At 33.1% G+C, this 21352-nt stretch overlaps 2 protein-coding genes and 1 pseudogene across 2 annotated transcripts in view; 2 read left to right on the top strand and 1 right to left on the bottom strand.

Annotated features, from left to right (window-relative positions):
* Window positions 1–2273: 2273 nt before the first annotated feature.
* Window positions 2274–8562, bottom strand: LOC112519103 (annotated as a pseudogene).
* Window positions 8563–16362: 7800 nt separating this feature from the next.
* LOC112519807 (ras-related protein RABA5a-like) lies at window positions 16363–19003 on the top strand. Its single transcript, XM_025128101.1, has 4 exons — window positions 16363–16462; window positions 16828–16915; window positions 17436–17862; window positions 18481–19003. The coding sequence occupies exons 3-4, from the start codon at window positions 17523–17525 to the stop codon at window positions 18810–18812; spliced, it is 672 nt and encodes a 223-aa protein (XP_024983869.1). The 5' UTR covers window positions 16363–16462; window positions 16828–16915; window positions 17436–17522; the 3' UTR covers window positions 18813–19003.
* The window catches only part of LOC112519805 (GPN-loop GTPase QQT1), a 57545-nt gene continuing 54196 nt past the window's right edge, over window positions 18004–21352 (top strand). Inside the window, exons 1-2 of the mRNA XM_025128095.1 lie at window positions 18004–18021; window positions 20860–20864. The gene's annotated coding sequence lies outside the window, so the exon portion shown is untranslated. The remainder of the gene's footprint in view (window positions 18022–20859; window positions 20865–21352) is intronic.

Here is a 21352-nt window from a genome sequence, read left to right as displayed (position 1 = left end):
TTAAGAGTTTTTAAGAGTTTTAGCCAAATGCTTTATAATATAGTATAGATATATATATATATATACTAGTAGTATACCCGTACAATGCATCGGATAAGCAAAATAAAAATGAGACAAGAATCATCAGGAGACTATAAAATAATGATAAGCTAGTTCTTCTATTTGAATTTTGAAATTCAAACAAAAAGTAAAAGAGGAAGGTAAATGGTATTGGGGGCAGAGCATCGATAGAGTTAGACCAAAAAGGTGAAAGCAACCAGAATTTTAGTCTCCTACGAAGACAAAAAGGGTCAAAAGCTTTTAAAGAATTCAAAACATGCATACAATACTTGTATATTGTGTTTCAGTGGGTATTTATGTGTAAAAAAAATGGATGTTGAAGAAATGAAAAGAAGGCTTTATAGGGAGGACAGATAATAAAGCTTATATCAAATGGGAGCTTCTGAGACTATTGTAGAAGAAAAGGGAGTCTAGGACTCCATTTTTGGTTGTGGTGAAAAATCAGTGTATTAATAAGTTGTACATCATGCATACAGCCTTGTAATTAAGAGATTTTTTATTGTGTGCTTTAAAAGCTTGTATTTAAGACTTTGGTTTAAACATTAAGTATTATTGGAACCATTACTATTGATGTGTGCATAGAAGACGGGAACGAGAACGAGAACGACTGTTGACCTACATCATATCTACTTTTACTTGATAAATATTCATAACGTAATATTCGAATGGTAACATGTTATTTTCTATGCAATATTATGACTTAGAGAACAAGTGTAAAATGAAAACAACGTAATCTAGGAATTGTTTTCGGGAACGACGAGCAATTGTTTTTTATTCAACCTGACTAAACCAACTCAACCCACACGATTTGGGTTGGATTGACATTAATTAAATCACAAACATTAAGTTTGAGTGTTTAAATGAATTTAACAACTAATAATGCTCCATCAAACATAACAACTAATTCTTATCTATACTATATTATAAAACATTTGATAAAAACTCTTACAAACCATTTTTATATATAAATTATTGTTTATTGATGCATATATATTACTTAAAATTGAAGATTATAAGTAAATTGTGCGTAAGTACAACTTATTAAAACTACATAATTGAATTCGTGTAACTAACTGCGGATAAACATAATCAAATAGAGGATAAATATCTCATTTAAAATATAAAAAATCAAAAATATAATTATAATAACTATTGAATTGTAACAAAATAATTAATTATAATCATTATAAAAAAATTAAATTATTAAATCAAATATAAATTACTTCGTTATTGAACCTAAACTGAATTATAATAAAAAAAGTTGAGCTAAAAAATTACGCAAAAAAGGAGAAATTTTAAATAGTTAATTTGATACTAATATCGACATATTTTTGTCAAAATTTTATAATATCTTCAAATTTATATTTTGTTCAAAAATAAAAATATTATCGCATTTTCAAAATCACATAAAACCATATATAACATCGACTAAGATAAAAAATAAAATAAAATATTAAAATCAAAATATATTTTGTTACATTGTATTAATACCTTTTCTAATAAAATAAATATAAACGTATAATTATCAAGATGGTATATTTAAATACTTAAAAAATAAATTTATTTAATGTAGAAGCATAGGTTTAGTAAAAAGTGGTTTGGTTGGTGAACCATCCTAACAAAGAATTAATATATACTTCTAAAAGTATAGTCTGATTTTGATGTATCAGGAAAACCTAACCAAATCATCCATGTTTATATATATATATATATATATATATATATATATATATATTACATTTGAAATTCAATTCATTACATTTGTATAACCAATGCAACTCAATCAATTGGGATATTTATGAAAATAATGAGAGTTCATTTATTATGATTTGAATATTTATGTAAGATGACTAGGGTTTGTTGATTATTATCAATACTTTATATTAAAAAACAATCTAAAATTTTATGAAATCACATATTCATCAAATTAAATGGACGGTTAAAATTGAGTTTACTGGTTGTACAAATATAAAGGATTGCATAATAACTTATCTCCCTCTTTATATACAAATTTTCTTTTTGGAAATTATATTTAAATAAACTAAAACTATTTGTTAATTTAGAGACTTATTTAATAAATATATATATATATATATATCAATATGAGCGAACTTCAATGTCCTAATAATCACATAAAAGCAGATTATCTGAGTAATGTCTTTTTACGTGATTGATGGACATAAAAGAGACAAATGATTTTTATTTGTCACCCCCTAAACTGAAGACACAGATTTAGCATGCGGGCCTTTGCATTCGCTACAACATAACCCTGGTCTATATCCTTTTTCGAGCACCTTCTCCTTTCGTTTCCAATACCAAAAAGAATATGGCGACAAGTCCCACAGTTGAAAACCCCGCAAATAGAAGAAACCTTCCAGCCGACCCTAATGTCTCGGTTAGGGTCAGGAATGTTTCACTCACAATTAGATTCCAGTTTGAAACCACAGCAATTCCACCACCGGTGCCCCGGAATCGTAATGGGTATATATCCGAATTAACGATCCAAGGAACGGTCCCAATCCCAGGAGCATAAGACAGAATGTATAACCCGAGATGTAAAACCGTGAAAATCCCGAACTTGCTTGGGCAACCGTAGGTGTACCATGTACGATTTTGTGCTCGACAAGTGCCTCGTGTAACGGTGTCCACAGTCAAACATTCCCCAGGCTTATACTGCTCGATGTACGAGAATTATCAGAACAGGAACACTACAAGAAAATCAATTTTTAGGACGTCATTAAGCGACCTAACAATAAGTTTATAAGACCAACAACATCGAGCCTCATAATAACAACATTCTGCCAATTAAGTTGGACAGTTAAACATGATACAAGAATTAAATCATTTTATTAGTTGTTTTATATGACATTTTCTAGAACAGTAATATCAACATTTTTCATAGAATATTTTTCAATACAAAAAAAATAATAAGACCGTTTATTTCTTGCGTTTTATATACAACGGTGCTACAATAAATTGGTAGAAAGACAGCCTAACAGGTTTAATTGATGAAGTCGGGCAATTTAATATGACTCAATTAATAGACATGTCTTAATTTTAAAAAAGTGTCATGTTAGCCTTTTTTATAATATATTTCGAAAGTGTCAGTCGAACAACTTATTGTAACCCCCTTGTATACATTGCATACAAGTTTGGTCCGAAAACTCTTATAAAGAGTCTTGTTAAGTACTCTCGTAGGACGGCTGAACGTTCTAAAAGACCCATCTTGTAGCGGAAAACATAATTAACTAACACGAAAGATTGGAACTTACTATATTTTCTCAATTGGCGCAAAATCCGCAACTGGGGGAAGCTCTCAAGCAAGTCATGCAGTTCCAAGATGTGGGATTGAATGATGCTCTGAAATCTGAACACGTAGAGTTAACACCGAAATGATTTGACTCGAGAATACTCACGGGAGGAGTGTGAACCGAAGCTTGAAAGAACATGATCGATAAAACAATAAGACAAGAAATGATCCCGATCATTGAAACGATCATTAACCTCCTCCTCCCAAACCTATCGACAAACAACATACTTAAGATCGTGCCAAAGGAATTGAGGCAGGTAGTAATTAGCGACAACGCTAAGGCCGTTCTATTGGAGGCGAATCCCGCTAGTTGCATTATGGTGGGACTGTAGTACATGACAGTGTTGATCCCGACGAATTGTTGTGCAACTTGAACCGTGATGCCGGCATATAGTCCCCTTCGGACCACCTTATTACTCCATGCACTCTTTAGCTTCGAAAAAACGCCATCTCCCATGGATCCTTCGGTTTCCTATTTGGCTTCAACCGAGGACTGCAAGGCGCTCAGTTCTTGTTCTACTTCGTTAGCCAAATAAATCTTTTTGAGGATTTCCCTTGCCTCTGTTATCCTATTCCGATCAACGACACCTTATATTAACATTACGTATATATGTATGTGTATAAAGGGGAAACTTCTTAGAAACCATAAATATTTTAAAAACTTTGAGAACCAACCATTCATGATGGATATAAATGAATGTATTCATGAATGTCATGCATTTTCATTCAACGACATGTCATATATAAATAAAAATATATATAGAGTGTAACACCCTCGAATTTGGAACCTTCATTTATGGGTCATTTGATCACTTTGCAATGAAAAGCCTAATATTTATGTATTGATAATGGCCTCACGTTTGTGTATGGGTTTAGAGGACCAAAATTTGGAGTTTGTACGCCAAACAAAACCCCATGCGGCTAGCCATGTGACCAAGGTCGCGGCTAAAGCCGCATGACTCACTGGAGTCCGGGGTGATTTTGGGATGGGCGACTAGCTCTGCGACTTTAGTCACAAGATTGGTCACAACATTTGTGCAGGTTGGGTTTTAAGCCCAATTTTTGGAGGGTTTCTCATTTACTCCTCACCTACCTTCTCCCCATCCGAAATTCCTCCCTTCCTCCTCATTTATTTCGGTTTAAGGAGCGTTAAAAGACGTGGTTCGTCATCATTAAAGTGTTGGCTCATCATCTAGGCTAAGAATTCAACTTAGGATCCAAGATTCAAGCCTCTCATCTCCATCTTCAAGGGTTTTCTTGATATTTTAGGTTTTCACCAAAACCTAGCATTGCGAGTTTTTCCTACACTTTTATAAAACCATATACATGTTAAACCGACGTATTTTACTTCCTCTAAGTTTCCATTTCAAGTATTTCATATTTGATTGATCTTGGACCAACTAGGTCAAAGTTGGGATTTTGGGAATTCTATTATTTTGAGAAAGTAAGTATGGGAAATGATTTTATATACATAGGACATGATTACTTCAAAGTTTAGTAAGTTTTAGAACCTAAACCTGTAATGTTCATATCTTTGATTTTATTGGTAAATTGTGGGTTTACCCACTTGATGGTTATTTGTATACAAATGTTGATATATTGGGTATGGTTTGACATATCTAGAAGGTTACATACTTTACACTAGATGCAATGGATCCATAGGCATATAAGTCGGTTTTATTTGATGTGTAAGGGATTAAGGATGATATTCCCTAATTGTACTTGAAATAGGTAGGTTTTCATAGGCAATAAGGTATGGGATATTGGAGTCGGGCATCGGCCATTGACCAACATAATGTAATTTCTAAGTGAACGAGCTTAAGTTGGAATTTGGAGATCTCAAGGTAAAGACCTAGTATGGTTGAAATTGGTGACTCCATGAGCAAAAGACTTGGAGTAGTTGAGCTTGTTAACCCATTAAGCTATAGACCTGGAAAGGTTGATCTTAATGATCAGTTATCCATAAGTGATGCTCATATAACATTGAATTGTGGCTTACTTATGTGTTTCGTCACTATCAATAGTAAATCGCGTCTCCCCCATCATCGTAAGATGTTTTGTGCCCTTCCAAAGGTGAACTTGATTTAAATGTATGAACTTACTTAACTGTTTGAACTCACTAGGTGTTAAGCCTAATACTTTTTTCTTAAATGAAATGTATATCAGGATCTCTCAGCGGTGGGGCTACCAATGCTTAAACGGAGCGAAGTGTACCGGTAGAGCATTTTTATGTTACCATCTCTGGAAGGCAATTGTGGAGTTACTATTGATATACATATTCCTTTGAGGATTGTAGCAACACTTGTAATCTAGACTTAGAATTGGTTTAGATTATTAGTTGGTAACTTGTAATCTAGACTTAGAATTGGTTTGGATTATTAGTTGTTAACTACCGTCCATTCTTGATGTGAACTCTCTTAGTACTTCCCCTTGGTTGGGTGATTATATTTGATCCAACTTTTATTCCGCTTTATTTCTATGGTTTAAATTATCTCCTATTTTAGGGGTATTACATAGAGAGAGATAGAGTGAGAGAGAGACAGGTTCAAAGAAAACAACAAATTAGAGAACACCAGAACGATCGAATCACATTGATTTTACACAAAACCCACGTGTAAAATCACGTATGATTACGCGCGACCTTGCCCACAATCTAGGTTGTGAACCAAGTCGTCCGCACATCCTTGCATTGTCCTTGATCCGTAAACGCATGTGATTTCAGTGCAAAATCACATGTGATTTGGCTCTTCTCCTGTTCTCGTATTTTTACATTATTCTAAATAGATACTCCCTCTATACATATATGTGTGTGTATAGAGGGAAGAACCAAGAAGAATCCAAGAAAAGGTGAACCGAATAACTTATCATAACCAGCGGTTGTGATTAAAAAGGTCATTGTAAAATATCCCATTATTTTTTAATTAGAAATGGGTGAAATATAACCAAAATTGGAGCGAAACAAATTTCACAAAAAACAATCATTTTATTATAATTCAATTGGCATCCATATTAATACTTTTTATCCGTTTTCCTGTGGTTTCCGTTCTTTTTTTGGGGGTTTCTGCATATATCACCCTATATATGTATGTATGTATATATATACAAAGGGGGGAATTCATTTAGAAACACTAAATATTTTGAGAAATTTGAGAACCAACTATTCATTATATCATGAATATTATTGATGATATTCGTCATGAATAGTTATCATTATATTCATCATCAATAGTTGGACACTATCATGAATATGTATCATTATATTCCTGAATAGTTGGTTCTTACGGTTTTGAAAACCTGCCCCTATGCGTGTACATATAACACAAAATCAAGGGTTTCAAGAAATGGCTGGGTTGTCTATTGTTACCTGGCGATACAACCAGCGGGAAGACTCGGGGAGAAAACACATCAAGATAAATTGCACCAAGGGTGAAACTCCAGCAACCCCAAGCATCCAACGCCAGTTTCCACGAGTCTACAACACAATCATTGTAAACAAAATACTAATTCAACAAGAAAACAAAAAAGTTCTCCCAAGATTCGTGTTCAATGTACCTTAGCGAACGCTAAATTGATGAGATATGATAAGAACTGTCCTCCCGTAAGAAGTAAGCCATTGGTGCTAACAAGGGCACCTCTGATTCGAGCCGGAGAAGCTTCAAAGATATATAACGGTGATGTCATGGAGACTATTCCGACACCCAAACCAACAAAAATTCTACCAACGATTATGACCCATGGGTTCAGAACTAGAGCCATGACTAATGACCCAGTGATGAACAAAATATCAGCAAATAATATTGATTTTTTCCTCCCAAATTTATCGTTCATCCATCCACCAAAGGCTCCACCAATGATAGCACCAGCTACCGCCATGCTAACGATGGTTTCCTTCAAATTCAAATAGCGAAAAGATAAGTTACAGTAACTTGGTTTGTTCATGAGACATGATCTTTAAATTTGTAATAACAAAAAGTAGCACATTTCAACTTATTGAAGTCAAACTAAAGGTGATAAATTTCGACTTATTGGAGCAAAATAAGAATCCGACGTCCACTTTTCTGCCGCCAATCACATGAAGACACTTTATCACTTCATTTAATATAAATTTATTTAATTTATAAATTCATTCTCTCTCTATGTGTTTTCACATAATTGATGGACAGGAAGGGGACATGGGATTTGAGGAGCGGAGATTTTTTATTCATTGGAGGGGGTTGGGGGGGTTTCTCCATGTAAACAACTGCTCTATTCTTTTGGAAGAGAGGTCACGCCTGAAACACACTCTACTTTCGCAAAGGCAGTAAAGTTCGATTTTGACCAAAGAACTGACACAGGTTTCTTCGGTTTTTCCATCACAATTATATGCGATATAACATGTTACTCAAATGTTATAATTCGAAAGCGAGGATCTAGTGTCGGTTACCTGCAACCAGGTGTGCTTTTCCACAGCTTCAAAGTCGTCTCGAATATATAGAGAAGCACCAGAAATAACACCTGTTTGGGAGTACATTCATCAACAAAACTTAAAGAAGTTAAGAAAGACAAGTAAGAACACAAAATAGAACAATTCACCTGTATCATAACCAAATAAAAGCCCTCTGATTCCGGCAGAAAAGGCGAGCAACATTATATATGGTGTACTCCAAATGGTCCGAAAACACTCTGAAAACTCGGTTTTATTTGTCTTCACAGCACCCCCCTTCCATTTTGAAATTTATATGTGTTTATTGAAAATAAATTTCCAAAAACTAAAAGCAGAGCCTGCAATGGAGCAACAAAGAAACTTTTAGGAGCCATCAATGCGTTTGGCACCTGGGACAGGACGGATGAGACATGACAAAACAAAAACTTGTCACATGTTTGGTGCGGGACATTAGACTGGGACCAAAGCGGGACTGTGTGGGACAAAAGTGCACTTCTTTTTGTCCACCAAAATAGGTGGAACAAAAATCTTTGAGATAAAACAAGATTGCAAAATTACTAATTTACCCATGTCAAATAAAACCCTAAAACCTTCCCCAACTCTTTCACCCACCGACCTTACTCTTGCCTATCCAGTCCAGTCTCGTTCGGGTACCAAACGCACCCTAATCAGAATAGGAGGAAAGGAAGAGGTTTGGGAAGTTTTTTTTCTCATAAAAAACACTTCATTCACTTACTCTCCCAAAAGCCAAAGAACTAGGGCTGCACATGGATTGGAGACATTTGAACAACCCAACCCAATGTTTCCGGTTTGAAAAATCTCAACCCAACCCAACCCAAACCTTGCGGGTTGGGCTGAGTTGTTCGGATTGATCGGGTTGAAACTTTAGTACATAATTTTACAATCTAACTAAACGTTTTAAACAAAGTAAAATCAAAATGAGCCTAAATGCACCAAGAACACCAACAAAGGTCTTCTTAAATCTGCCCCTCTTCATGAACCAATTCCTTCACTAACCCTACCCAAAGGTAATGAGCCTTGGTGCACCAAGAACACCAACAAAGGTCAAGGAGGTTCGAACCCATGGCATGAACCACTTTCTTTACCTTCCCACCCAAAGTCAAGGAGCCTTGATGTACAAAGGTCACCGACAAAGTTGCACAAAAATCAATTTGAAAAGAAAAAAACAGTAAAAATCTCTCGGACATTTCATCAAACACTTGCTATGCCAAATCCAATCATGTTTGGCTTGCATGCAAATAACTCGGTGATCGATTAAATGAACGAGAAATTATTCATTACCATAACAAGAATCACCTGAAGTTGATTAAAATCTTAAAAATTGTACCAAATTGCAATTTTATTTACTAAAAAACAATTGTTGCTTCTTATTACAGCACTGATCAATAAACCAACATCACATTTTTTTTTCTACTGTCGAAGCATGCAAGACGAGAAAGAAACAGAATTTGAAAGAAAAAAACTTGAACGACTTGAATTCAACAAGAGAGGTTAATGGGTATTCAGTTTTGATGCTTTCAAAAATGATATAAGAATAGCAATATAATGTATGAGTTCAAAGCTAGATCAAACCTTGTTTCTTTTCGGTGATTTTTCTGATGAAAAACCCTCTAACTATAAGACGCGTTGAAGTGTAGGAATATATATATATATATACATGGTTATTGAGATGTTCTCGCATTTTCATAAATCACAGGGGTTCTCGTTTAAACCTCCACCTATATATATATATATATATATATATATATTTCACCGGGATCATAATCATTTCATAGTAGGAGTTGGATGCCATTTGTTGCTTTAAATGATGTTCTTTAAAGCTATGATAGACTCCAATAGAAGGTGACGTTCGTTTTTATACTTATTTATTTAATTTGTTTTATATTTTTTACTTTTTTATTTTTCTTTTTACATATTTATATTGTTAACATATATAACCATATATCTATACTATATTATAAAACATTTGACAAAAAATTTTAAAACCCATTTTTCTACGTAAAGTACTGTTTATTAATGCATATTACTTAAAATTTAATATTGCAAGTAGATTGTACGTAATTACAACTTATTAAAGCTTCATATCTGAATTTATGTAACTAACTGCAGATAAACATAATCAAATACAAGATAAACATCTCATTTTAAATATAAAAAATCTAAAATACAATTAGGATAATTATTGGGTTCTAATAGAATATTTAATTATTATTTTTATAAAATATTATATTATTAAACCAAAAAAATAAATTATTATTAAACTTAAATTAAATTATAATTAAAAAAAATAAATTAAAGAAATTACATAAAAAAAAGAACTTTTAAATAGTTGATTTGATATTAACATCGATTATTTTTTTTCACATTCAAAAATAAAACATTTTATTTCTCAAAAGTCAAAACCACATAAAATCGCTTTATAACATGGATAGACCCAAAATATAAAACGAAACATTAAAGTCAATATGTATCTCATTGCATTGCACGGGTACCCTTCTAGTTAACAAAAATATATTTTTTTACTTATTACACCAATATTGAATATTTCTTGATTCAGCTATATTATTAAGTGAATAGTCCAAAAATACCAAACCTATTCCACATGATATGATAAATGCATTTTGGGGAAAAAAAAACTTGATTTTTTTGCCTTTCAGTGTGAAGAAGAAGTTTAAATGTTGAGAGAAAAGTTCAATAAGCAGCCAGTTCCTCGTCGTAAAAGTTTTTGATATATTTCCCACGATAAATGTTTGTTTGTGCAGAAACGAAAAAGATTGAGACGATATTCGCAATGAGTTGATGTTTGAGTTAGTCAACCATTAGGAATTCCACTCATGTGTCTTTGTCCACCGGTACATACACGCTTACGAATAATTGAATTTCTTTCAAAAGGGTGTGGTTGCACCACTTCAGTACTAGATGAGTATGCTTGAATCTAATTGTTTCAAGGTACAACGTGGTACCACACGTTCTTAGTATGAATGCAAGTTTAACGTACTTACCATTGAGGACATATCCACCATATGTTAATGGTAACCATTGCCTAAGAGTGATATTAGCATGAGATCACGTAGTGCCCACAATTACTTCACTTCTAATTTGACCTTGAGATGTATTACTGTTAGAGGTTGTTTGGTTGGCTTTCCATTAAATTCCGTATGAATAAAGTGGTCTACGTGGATTGATTTGTCTATATGGATTATAAAGATTTTTCTTCGGGATCTTTTTCCATAGATGAAATAAGCATGTTTTTTAATTGGGATAGACAAACTTGGATAAAAATTTGGCTTTCTGCATAAAGATTCCTCCTAGAATCTTATTGAATAAGGGCGTTTAATGAGCTTAATGAGACTCACAACTTATTCGGTCAACTATACATGATTGTATGATAGTGACTTAATGATATAAAAAGTGCTTATTCAATAAGCTTCTAGTGGAAGCTTTATGTAGAAAGTCAAGTTTTTCCAAGACTACCCTCTCCAATTAAAAAACACGTTCCTTTCATCTACGAAAATACCCTCCCAAACAAAAAATCTATACATACAGATTAATCGAAACAGATAGTTTTACCCACAGAGAACTTAATTCATACCAACCAACCAACTCATAAGCCACTTTCTATATCATTAAGTCACCACCAAAGAGTCATATATAATTAACTGAATAAACTAAGAGTCTTATTAAGCTTATTAAACTGCTAAAAAATAAACCCTCTTTTTTATAATTAAAATGCTTATAAGATGTTCTATGAACCATATTGGTTAGACCAAACTCCAAAGTAAGAAAGAAATGGTCAAAGAACCTTTGGCAATAACTATTCCACAACTTTTGACGCAAAAACAGGAAGAACCAAGTAGCAGGACATATTGGTGCAACAAAATTCACTATATCTATATTATATTATAAAGTATTTGACAAAAATTCTTAAAACTATTTTTTATGCATGAAGTACTGTTTATTGATGCATATTACTTAAAATTCAAGATTACAAGTGATTTTATGTAAGTACATTGTATTAAAGCTTCATTTTTAAATTCGTGTAACTAATTGCAGATAAACATAATCAAATACATGATAAACATCTATTTTAAATATAGAAAAATCTAAAATACAATTAAGATAATCATTGAGTTTCTAACCGAATGTTTAATTATTATCTTTAATAAAAATTATATTATTAAACMAAAAATAAATTAHTTTGTTATTAGAYCTAAATTAAATTATAATAAAAGATTAAATTAAAGAAGTTACACCAAAAAAACGAGAACTATTATATAGTTAATTTAATAATAATATCAATTTTATTTTTTTATGCTATCTTCAAATTTACATTTCATTCAAAAATAAAAATATTTTCGCTTTTTTCAAAACCACATAATATCGTATTATATCGATAGAGACAAATAATAAAAACTAAATATTAAAATGAAGATTTATCTCACTGTATTGCGCGAATACAATTGTAGTTCAAATAAAACAAACCAAAAAAAATCCAGTAAATCTTACTTAGGATATCCCCTACAAGGATGGGATGTATGCATAAATAAGCAAAAAAGATGTTTTTCTTTGAAGATAGAGCTATAAAAGAATGCATAGAGCCTATAACCGAAACCACCAAAGATGTTAGAATCTCTCATCGGCCGAACGTGGACCATTTCTCATCAATATATGTTGGAACCACCATTTTCTCTTCAAGGACTCTTCTGAAGAGTAATCTAATGAGGTTCCAAATATTCTCACATGGTCAATACTTATCTAACCTTCTCATTCGTCTAACCCACTCTTGAAACTCTGGCACGATCTATGCTTGTTTAGACTATGTTGGAGGGGACATGTTAGGAGTCCTAAGATCGTTTCTATTCAATATCTCTTTTCTATGGCTATTTTGAAGAGTAATCTAAATATTCTAAAAAAATAAATTCCTTGTGCTTAACAAAAGAAACCACCAACATATCTTCATAGTTCATACTCTTGGCCCACCCTCTGGCCTCAACATCATTCCTACTTGCAATCGACTACCCTCATCCTAACCTCCGAACTCTATTAAACTTTCCTAAAGAACTTATGATGGTGGCTTCTGCTTGTGATGTGTAAACCATTATATGTTTTTGTTGTTGTATTTGTTATCCAACTGTAGAGCTGAAACAATCATCTTTTTTTGTATCATGTATATTAGGATATACAGGTGACTCTTAGGGAAGAAATTCAAAGCGCCTGCGAGTACCGTCCATTTGAGAAGTGTGATTACATAGTACGGACATCAAATGAAACCTGTTGCAAATTTTCAAGAAATCGATGAGTATCATCGAGCAACTTGAGTCTTGCAGGCTGACTGGTTTGACTGATATGTTGTAAGTTATGGGCATTATTTAATATATATCAAGTTACATGCACGATTGTGCATGCTTTAGTTTGTATGTTTTGTTTGTGATTAAGTTGCTTACTTATAGCTCGTTTTACAAATTTTGACCACGCCTCACTTGTTTTCAAGTTTCCTTTCTTGTCCTTGCTATGTTTTTTCCCGCACATTTTGCATAAGGTGGGGGTCTTCATGGAAAAACAGTCGTTCTACTCTTTGGGGTAGAGGTTTGGTCTACGGTCATCTCACCCTCTCGAGACTCCACCTTCCGGAGGGATATACCAAGCTTGTTTGTTTGGTTTTGGATATATTTATTATGAATTTGGTTCTTGTGGTATTCAATTTGTCTTGGTCATGATTTATCTGATTAAAGCATTCGTTAAATTACGAATCATTTTAGCTTTTTTGTCTAATTTTTGTATTTTTCCTATAAAAAAAGTAAAAATAATATTTTTATGCACACACAATTAATTTACAATTCACAATTAAAATTAATTAATAATAATTTATGATTAAACTTAATACATAATTTTAAATTAATATTATGTTATCAAATAACGATTTTTTATTAATGAGAATTATAATTAATTTTTTTTGTTAAAAAGCTTTTAAAATGATACTTAATTTGATGCTTATTTTAATTCAGATATATATTAAAAAAATATAAGTTATTAAAATTAAATAAACAACCTTTTGTTATATTCCAAGTTTTATTAAAAAGAATCCACAATTTCTAAAAAATGTTGCAATTTTTTGAAGCTATCTTGGAAGTTGGAAGGAAGAGTGAAGTTCATTTTGATTTGATGAAGCCCATTTCACAGCCCAATTTTTGCAGCCATGTCTTCTTTTACCCTCCTGAATCTGGTTCGTCACTCTCCATCTATCTCCTCTCCCCTTCTCGAACCCTAATTCCTCTCTTTCTCTCTCTAACCAATTAATTAAATAACTAACCGTTCCACATTGTTGAATAATTTACATTTTATGCTTGCCCGTTCCTTCTACATTCTTGTATCTACATTGTGAGCGGTTAATTTGATCTCCATTGCTAAGAGAGAGGAGGAGGTGAAAAGGGTCTGTTTCAAACGGTAAAACAAGTTAGGGGTATGTTCAACAATTTCGTGCTCTACTTTCTTTATTTTCCTGTAAAAACTTGGGGAAATCCTTTCATTTTTGCCGATTTTTATAATTTAAATGTGATTAATTTATGGGCTTATTGAGAAATAAGCATGTGATTTGAATTTGTTTGCGGGTAATTGTAAACTATGTGGGTAAGGTACTTCCTTTTTCATGGGTCCTTGAGAAAATAAGCATCTTGGTAAAAGTAAATTTTGAATGCCAATTGAGTCATCAGTATGTAGGTTGACTTCTTTTGTGTGTAATCATGATTTTTGGATCTATGCTGGATTGAAAAGTGTTAATTGGTTGTTGACTTTATTAATGTGCTGTTCATAACTAAAGGGATTTTTGTTGACCAAGACATGGGAATTGAATACCTTTATTTGAATAGTGTTGGAACTGTTTCACATGTTTTTTTTTTATCTAAATGGGTTTTTGGCTAGAGATGATTTGTTAGTACAAAGAACAGTAATTTTTTGAGAATTTTGTGTTATAGGAGTATTTCTCTTTGCGGATGAGATAGATATTGTACTGAAGAATGTTATGTCGAAGGGCATTAAATTTGATCTTTAGGATAGTAGTATCCTGATCAAGATAATTCAGTCTCAACTCTCAATGACTGCTGTTCTTGCTTTGTTCCCAGAAGATGTGAATGTCAGGATATATCATCTGACTTCTTGGTTGATCTGAGTCTCTGTAGCCATCATGTTAACGGCCTTGATGCATGGTTCCATCAGACACGTATCTTGTGTCCATTTTCAGATCTCTTGACTTAAGTAGTATGATTAAAGGGATCTTTAGAAAAGGAAACTTCCAATTGATTCATCTGACTAGCGGTGGGAATCTAGATGGGAGGTACGGGATAGGGTCAGTGAGTTAGTAGTTAGGTTACCAGAACCATAAGTTAGACTAGAGCTCTGTAGTTTCCACACCTTGACTATGTTTTTCTAGTACTTGCCTCTATTTATATTGTTTCTGCTTACTCATATTTGCAACTACTCTTTAGGATAGAAGTCAGGTTTGCATACATCCTTTACCCCCAGACCCCACCTCCGAAGGAATATATTGGGCTCGTTTGATTGATTTGGTTTATATTGGTATGCATGTGTTTGTGTTGTGTCTATCACTCACTCACTAATTGCATAGTTGTTAGAGGAATCTTTTACATCTCTTATCTCCCACAAAGATGTGGCAAAACTGGTTATGTGGTAACGGTTTTGTTGAAATAGTGAGTTGGGGTTGGCTTTCCATTATTACCTTCTATGATGGTGGCACAGTAAAGTTTTGATATGGCTGTCTTGTAACTGAATGCAGAGTGTTTCTTCCTAGTCCCACTGTGTCTAGTGGCCTTTGTAAACTTGCCATCTTGATAAAAAGCTTTAGGGAAACTGTTAATTTGGTGTAGCTGTTTGTGGCACGATACAATCTAGTTAACTTGGTTGTTTTTGCATTATTGGTTGCTTGGAAGCTGGTGTCATTAGATCAAAGTTCTTTTCGGCTGTGTTTGGTACAAAGAATAGGAACAAATAGGATAATAGCTTGTCCATTTGGCGTGGCATTAAACTGGGACATGACATGACTGAGCGGGACAAAAATGACCAAAATAGGTGGAACAAAAATTAAGGAGATGTTCAATGAAAACCCTAAAACCTTCCACAATTCTTTCACCCACCTATCTCAATCTCGTCCATCCTGTCAGTCCATTCCGTCAGTGTACCAAATGCACCCTTAGAATTATTGGCTCATATGCTAGAAGTAAGAGAAATTTTGCTTTCATTTTCACCTTTTGCCCACAATATCTTTTAATCTTCAGATGTAGATGGTTTGATTGTCTCCAACATACTTGTGGTTGTTGTCTGTATGATCTACACACTGTTGTTGCCTTTTTACCTCATTGGAATCTAAACTTAACTGAATTCTTTAGTGGTTCTGTTCTGAAAGGGTTAATTAGTTGATTTTCTTTCTTATTCTTGTTTCAGAAAACCGGTTTTTGAAATTGAGGGTGGAATTTGGTTGCTCGTGATTCTGTCTTGAGGTGGTGTAGATTGCACATACGGTGATGCCTTTGGTTATATCTTAATTGCCAGAGGGCCAATGGATCCAACTTATAGTTGATAATATCTTATTATGTCCACCAAAGTCGGTTCTCAAGCCAACTGGTATCAACTCCCTGGTAACTATTTATTTTACCTATGTTTTCTTACTCATAACTTGCTTTTCAAAAGTTATCTTATATGAATTTCTCTCTTTCACTCGCTTTTCACAAACCTAGAGTCTTCACAGAAACAGCCGCTCTACTAGGTCGGGTCCCTCCTGGACCCCACCTTTGGGTAGCTCATTTAGTTTTCTTTAGAATGTTCTAAACCAAACGAGTGCAGCATATCCCAACCAGAGGTAGTGTTTGGGAGTAGAATATTTTATGAACTCAATATGATGCATTTCTCTTAAATGATAATCGTCCATGTTCTTGGATGGTTTCTTGAATAACTTCTTGTATAGGTACATCAATATTGAGAGGCTATTCTTTGTACCTTTCAGGTTTGAGATTAGAGGCCTGCAGTGAATAACTGGGAGGGGGAGGAACTTAGCAACAGCAGAAAGTGTTCGGCTCCACCAAATTAAATAGGTGAGGGTCATTTTATAACAATGCTGACGTACGATTTTTGCTCAATTGTTTTTGGGTTTGGTTCATAGGAAGAAAACTTAAGGGGTTGTTTACCACTCATTGAGCGCCTCTTACTGTGTTAGAGGTGCTTACCCGGTAAGAAGGGATGTTGTTTACCACCACACACTGTCCCATAAATATGTTGACTGATATGCTGGCCCAGTAAGGAAAGGGTTGCTTTAGTCAGCTCTTACCCGAAAGCTTGGTAAACAACCATTTTCAGTCTTATCTACACCAAACCTCTTGCCCAGATCACGCTCTTATTCGGTTAGGACGTATCTGATTTGTATTGGTAACAGTCTCTTAGTTTTTTTGGCATATATGAACCAAACGAGCCCATTATATCTCATCTGGAGGTGGAGTCTTGGAGGATAAGATGTATGTAGACCTGACATTTACCCTAAAGTCTTTGGTGTATATATATAAACCAAACAAAACGACTTCTTATTTAGATTTTTAAATACTCGGGTGTGCTGATTAGGTCAAGTTTGATGACTGGCATTTTGAAGAAGCTACAAGATCCTGAATATGGTTTCGTAGCATGTTGCATTGTGTAAAAGATTAGAAGATGGCTTTTTATTCCGAAGAAGATTCAGGTGATGATTACCTCTTTAAGATTGTCTTACTTGGTGACTCGGGTGTCGGAAAGTCAAACTTGCTCGCAAGATTTGCAAGAAACGAGTTTTACTCAAATTCAAAGTCTACAATAGGAGTAGAATTTCAAACTCAGAAGATGGAAATTAATGGGAAAGAAGTTAAGGCACAAATATGGGACACGGCTGGTCAAGAACGCTTTAGAGCTGTTACATCTGCGTATTACAGAGGTGCCGTTGGGGCTCTTGTGGTCTACGACATCAGCAGGCGTCAAACGTTCGATAGTGTTGGCAGATGGCTTCACGAACTTCACAGTGAGTATAAACATATCATGCTTCCTTTCTTCGTACATTTTGACTTTTGTGGTCAAACGAGTCGAGTTGACATTGATGTTTTCAAAATTAAGAAATCAAGTTCATTAGCCATCAATATTAAGGTATCGGATTTAGTGTTTGACTTGTGAGTTGTGACTTGTTTGACCATGGAAGTCAAAGTTTGACTTCTATTAGTAAAGGAGTATCCTACTGTATTATACTCTAAGGGGTTGTTTACTATCTGCTTACCACCTCTTACCCGTCCATGGTACTGACCTGATAAGTTAAGGGAGGGACTCTTACTCGGTTAGTGATGTTTACTTAGACCCACCTTCGGGTATCAAATTTCTTTTTTCGCACAAGCTTTTTGTAAGTTGGAATCTTTACGGAAACATTATCTTTTATCTTTTATTGAATAAATTTTTTCTGGGGGTTCCGTCCCCTTTTCCCCCAAAAAAAAAAGTTGGAATCTTTACGGAAAGAATCACTCTACCATCTGAGAGAGAAAACATGTCTGCATACATCCCCCTCTGACCCTACCTTTTGGTAAGATTTAGTGGGCTCGTTTGGTTTTTTCGAATTTCTGATGGGTTTTTTTTACTTTATTTGTGGAGCCAGCTCACTGCGATATGAATGTAGTTACAATACTCGTGGGCAACAAAAAGGATCTTAAAGATGCGAGAGAAGTTTCAACAGCCGAGGGGAAGTCATTAGCGGAATCAGAAACTCTATTCTTTACGGAAACTTCAGCCCTAGATTCCTCAAACGTAAATGCTGCTTTTCAGACGATTGTTAAAGAGATTTACGACATCTTGAGTAAGAAGGTGATCCAATCTCAAGAACTGAAGAAAGATCCTTCTGTCGGTAGCAGAAAAACCGTGGTTTTGGAAGCGAACCAAGAGAAGAAGAAAGAGGAGCAACCAAAAAAGGCTGGGTGTTGTTCATCTTAGAGATTCATAAAATTATATATATATATATATATATATGTGTGTGTGTGTTATTTGGCTATAGATATATATAGGTGAAATTGTATTAGAAAATGTAAATGGCATCAAGATATTTAGAAGGGAAAAGAAATAGAGGGTTTTGCTGTGCTCCTTTCTTTTCTTGTTGCTGCTTTAGATTGAGGGTAGGGGGAGGGAATGAAAATGGAAATTATTAATGGTATCTGGTTTGATGCAATTGAATATAAGATACTATGTTTTAGGGGTTTTATTCTCTATCCTTTCCGGTCTACCTTCGAGTGAGATTTACTAAATTGGTCGAACACTGTGTAATGGATGAGAGATTCCCTTCTTCTCAACACAACCCGTCTCTCTTGTCGGTTTTATTTTTTCTCACACGTATACACCGACATCAAAACCAAATACTTAAATTTATCATAAAATGATGATGGTTTCAATTGCATAATGATGATGATTCATTGGTTTTTAACCAAATACCATTAATGTAAAGGGAATAAATTCACACACAACTTTCATCTTCGGTGAGGTTTAAACCTCTTTATTTCATTGAAAGCAAAGACCCAAGCCAAAAACCCTTTAGTGCCTAGGAATTTTCCTTGAAGACCGAAGTGGGTTAGATCCGGTTAGGATTGAAATATGTATGGTTACGAACCAAGACAAGTTGACAACCATTGCCATAAACCTTAAATATGGGAACAACTCACTCAATAGCGTTGAAGAAGGTGATAGAAAACTCTTGTGAGTTACAGAATTTTTAGAACAAGACGGCCGAATATATAAATGAATGAAACATTATTTTACAGGTTATAACATGTGGTTGTATATAAATTCATTATATTATAGAAAACCAAACAGTTTTTTATATATTTATTTTCATTGAATACTGTTTAATACATCTAACCAAACACCTATTATTAATAAATAATAGGTATCTAATTAACTATCCCATACTGATATTGATAAAAAGAGAAGTTGGAAAAAGAGATAGAGATAGAGATGGTGGTAGGTATTTAAAAAAATGGACCACCAAAATTGTTGGAAAGTGATTGAAAATGCTCGTCTTAATAGTCATGGATAAGGGTCAACAATACCACAAAAACATAAAAGAAGAGGGACCCACATGTAAATACAGGGTTCAAATATTTTTATTAGAGTAAATTATGAATTTGGTGTTTGTTTTTTACAAAAAATGTCCTTCAACTTTAATCATTACGGATTAGGACTTCTCGTATGTCGTTTTATAACGAATTGGTCCCATCCTTTAATGGTTATTTGGTTCTCCGTTAAATTTAAGAGCATTTTTGTCCTTTTTTCTTTTTTGTCTTTATTTGAAGGACCAATTTCGTAAAAACCATACAAACCATAGGGACCAAATCTATATTTAAGCCTAAAAAATAAAAAAACAATATATATATATATATATATATATATATATTAATTAAGTATTATACTTTAAGTTTAATTTTAATATATAATATATATTCTTTCAAAAAAATATGTATTAACGTACGTATACACACATACATACACATATCATATATACATATGAGGTTCAACCTTTTTACGGGAAACATACATTCATCAATCATTAGATTAATTGATTCAATGTATATGATTAAATGAACTTTTATAACAATATTTTAATTTCAAAAAAAAAAAAAAATCTCACCAATCCAAGTTTTTATTCGGAAAAACCAAAAAATAAATAAAAATCGAGCGAAATTAATTACACCATATTGATATATTTTTTTCATCATTTTTTTCATGATTTTTTGGTTTTTCATTTATTTATCATTTTTTTCATGATTTTTCGGTTTTTCATTTATTTATTATTTTCTCATGAACTCAACTCTATTTCCCAATGCAAAATAAATAAATAAAACCTAAAAATCACGGAAAAAACGGATGGAAAGAATATATAAACATGAATGTCAAATTAGTGAGAAAAATTTATTGTTTTTTTTTTTGTATAATTTATTTTGCTCGATTTTTATTTATATATTATATTTTTTAAAATAAAAATAGGTGGAAGGTGAGGTTTTTTAATATAAATCAATTAATCTTGATAAATTTTTGTTGAACCTCACTATATACATGTGTAAGTGTACGTGCACGTGTAGACGTATGTAATATATATTTTTATGAAAGAAAATATACTGTTTTTTTAAAATAAAACTTATAAGTATAATAATTAATATATATTAAAATATAATAATTAATTAATTTTATGAACTCAATGTATTATAGAATTAATATTTTTATTTTATTTTTAGACTTAATTTTAGATTTGGTCCATGTGGTTTGTATGGTTTTTATGAGATTGATCTTTTAAGTAAAGACAAAGAAAAGAAAAAAGGACAAAAATGCCCTCAAGGTTAACAGATAAATCGGATGACCATTAGAGGGAGGGACCAATTCCTTACAAAACTGTAATAAATAATATTAATTAATATAAATCAAAAATTAATTTTAATTATACATTATACATTAATACCATTTGTTAATTATTTATGATGATTATTAAT

This window comes from Cynara cardunculus (assembly GCF_001531365.2).
Source record: "Cynara cardunculus var. scolymus isolate 2C chromosome LG 10, CcrdV1, whole genome shotgun sequence".
Lineage (NCBI taxonomy): Eukaryota > Viridiplantae > Streptophyta > Magnoliopsida > Asterales > Asteraceae > Cynara > Cynara cardunculus.
The sequence above is the reverse complement of the archived record's forward strand: the minus strand, read 5'-3'. Positions and strand labels throughout refer to the sequence as shown.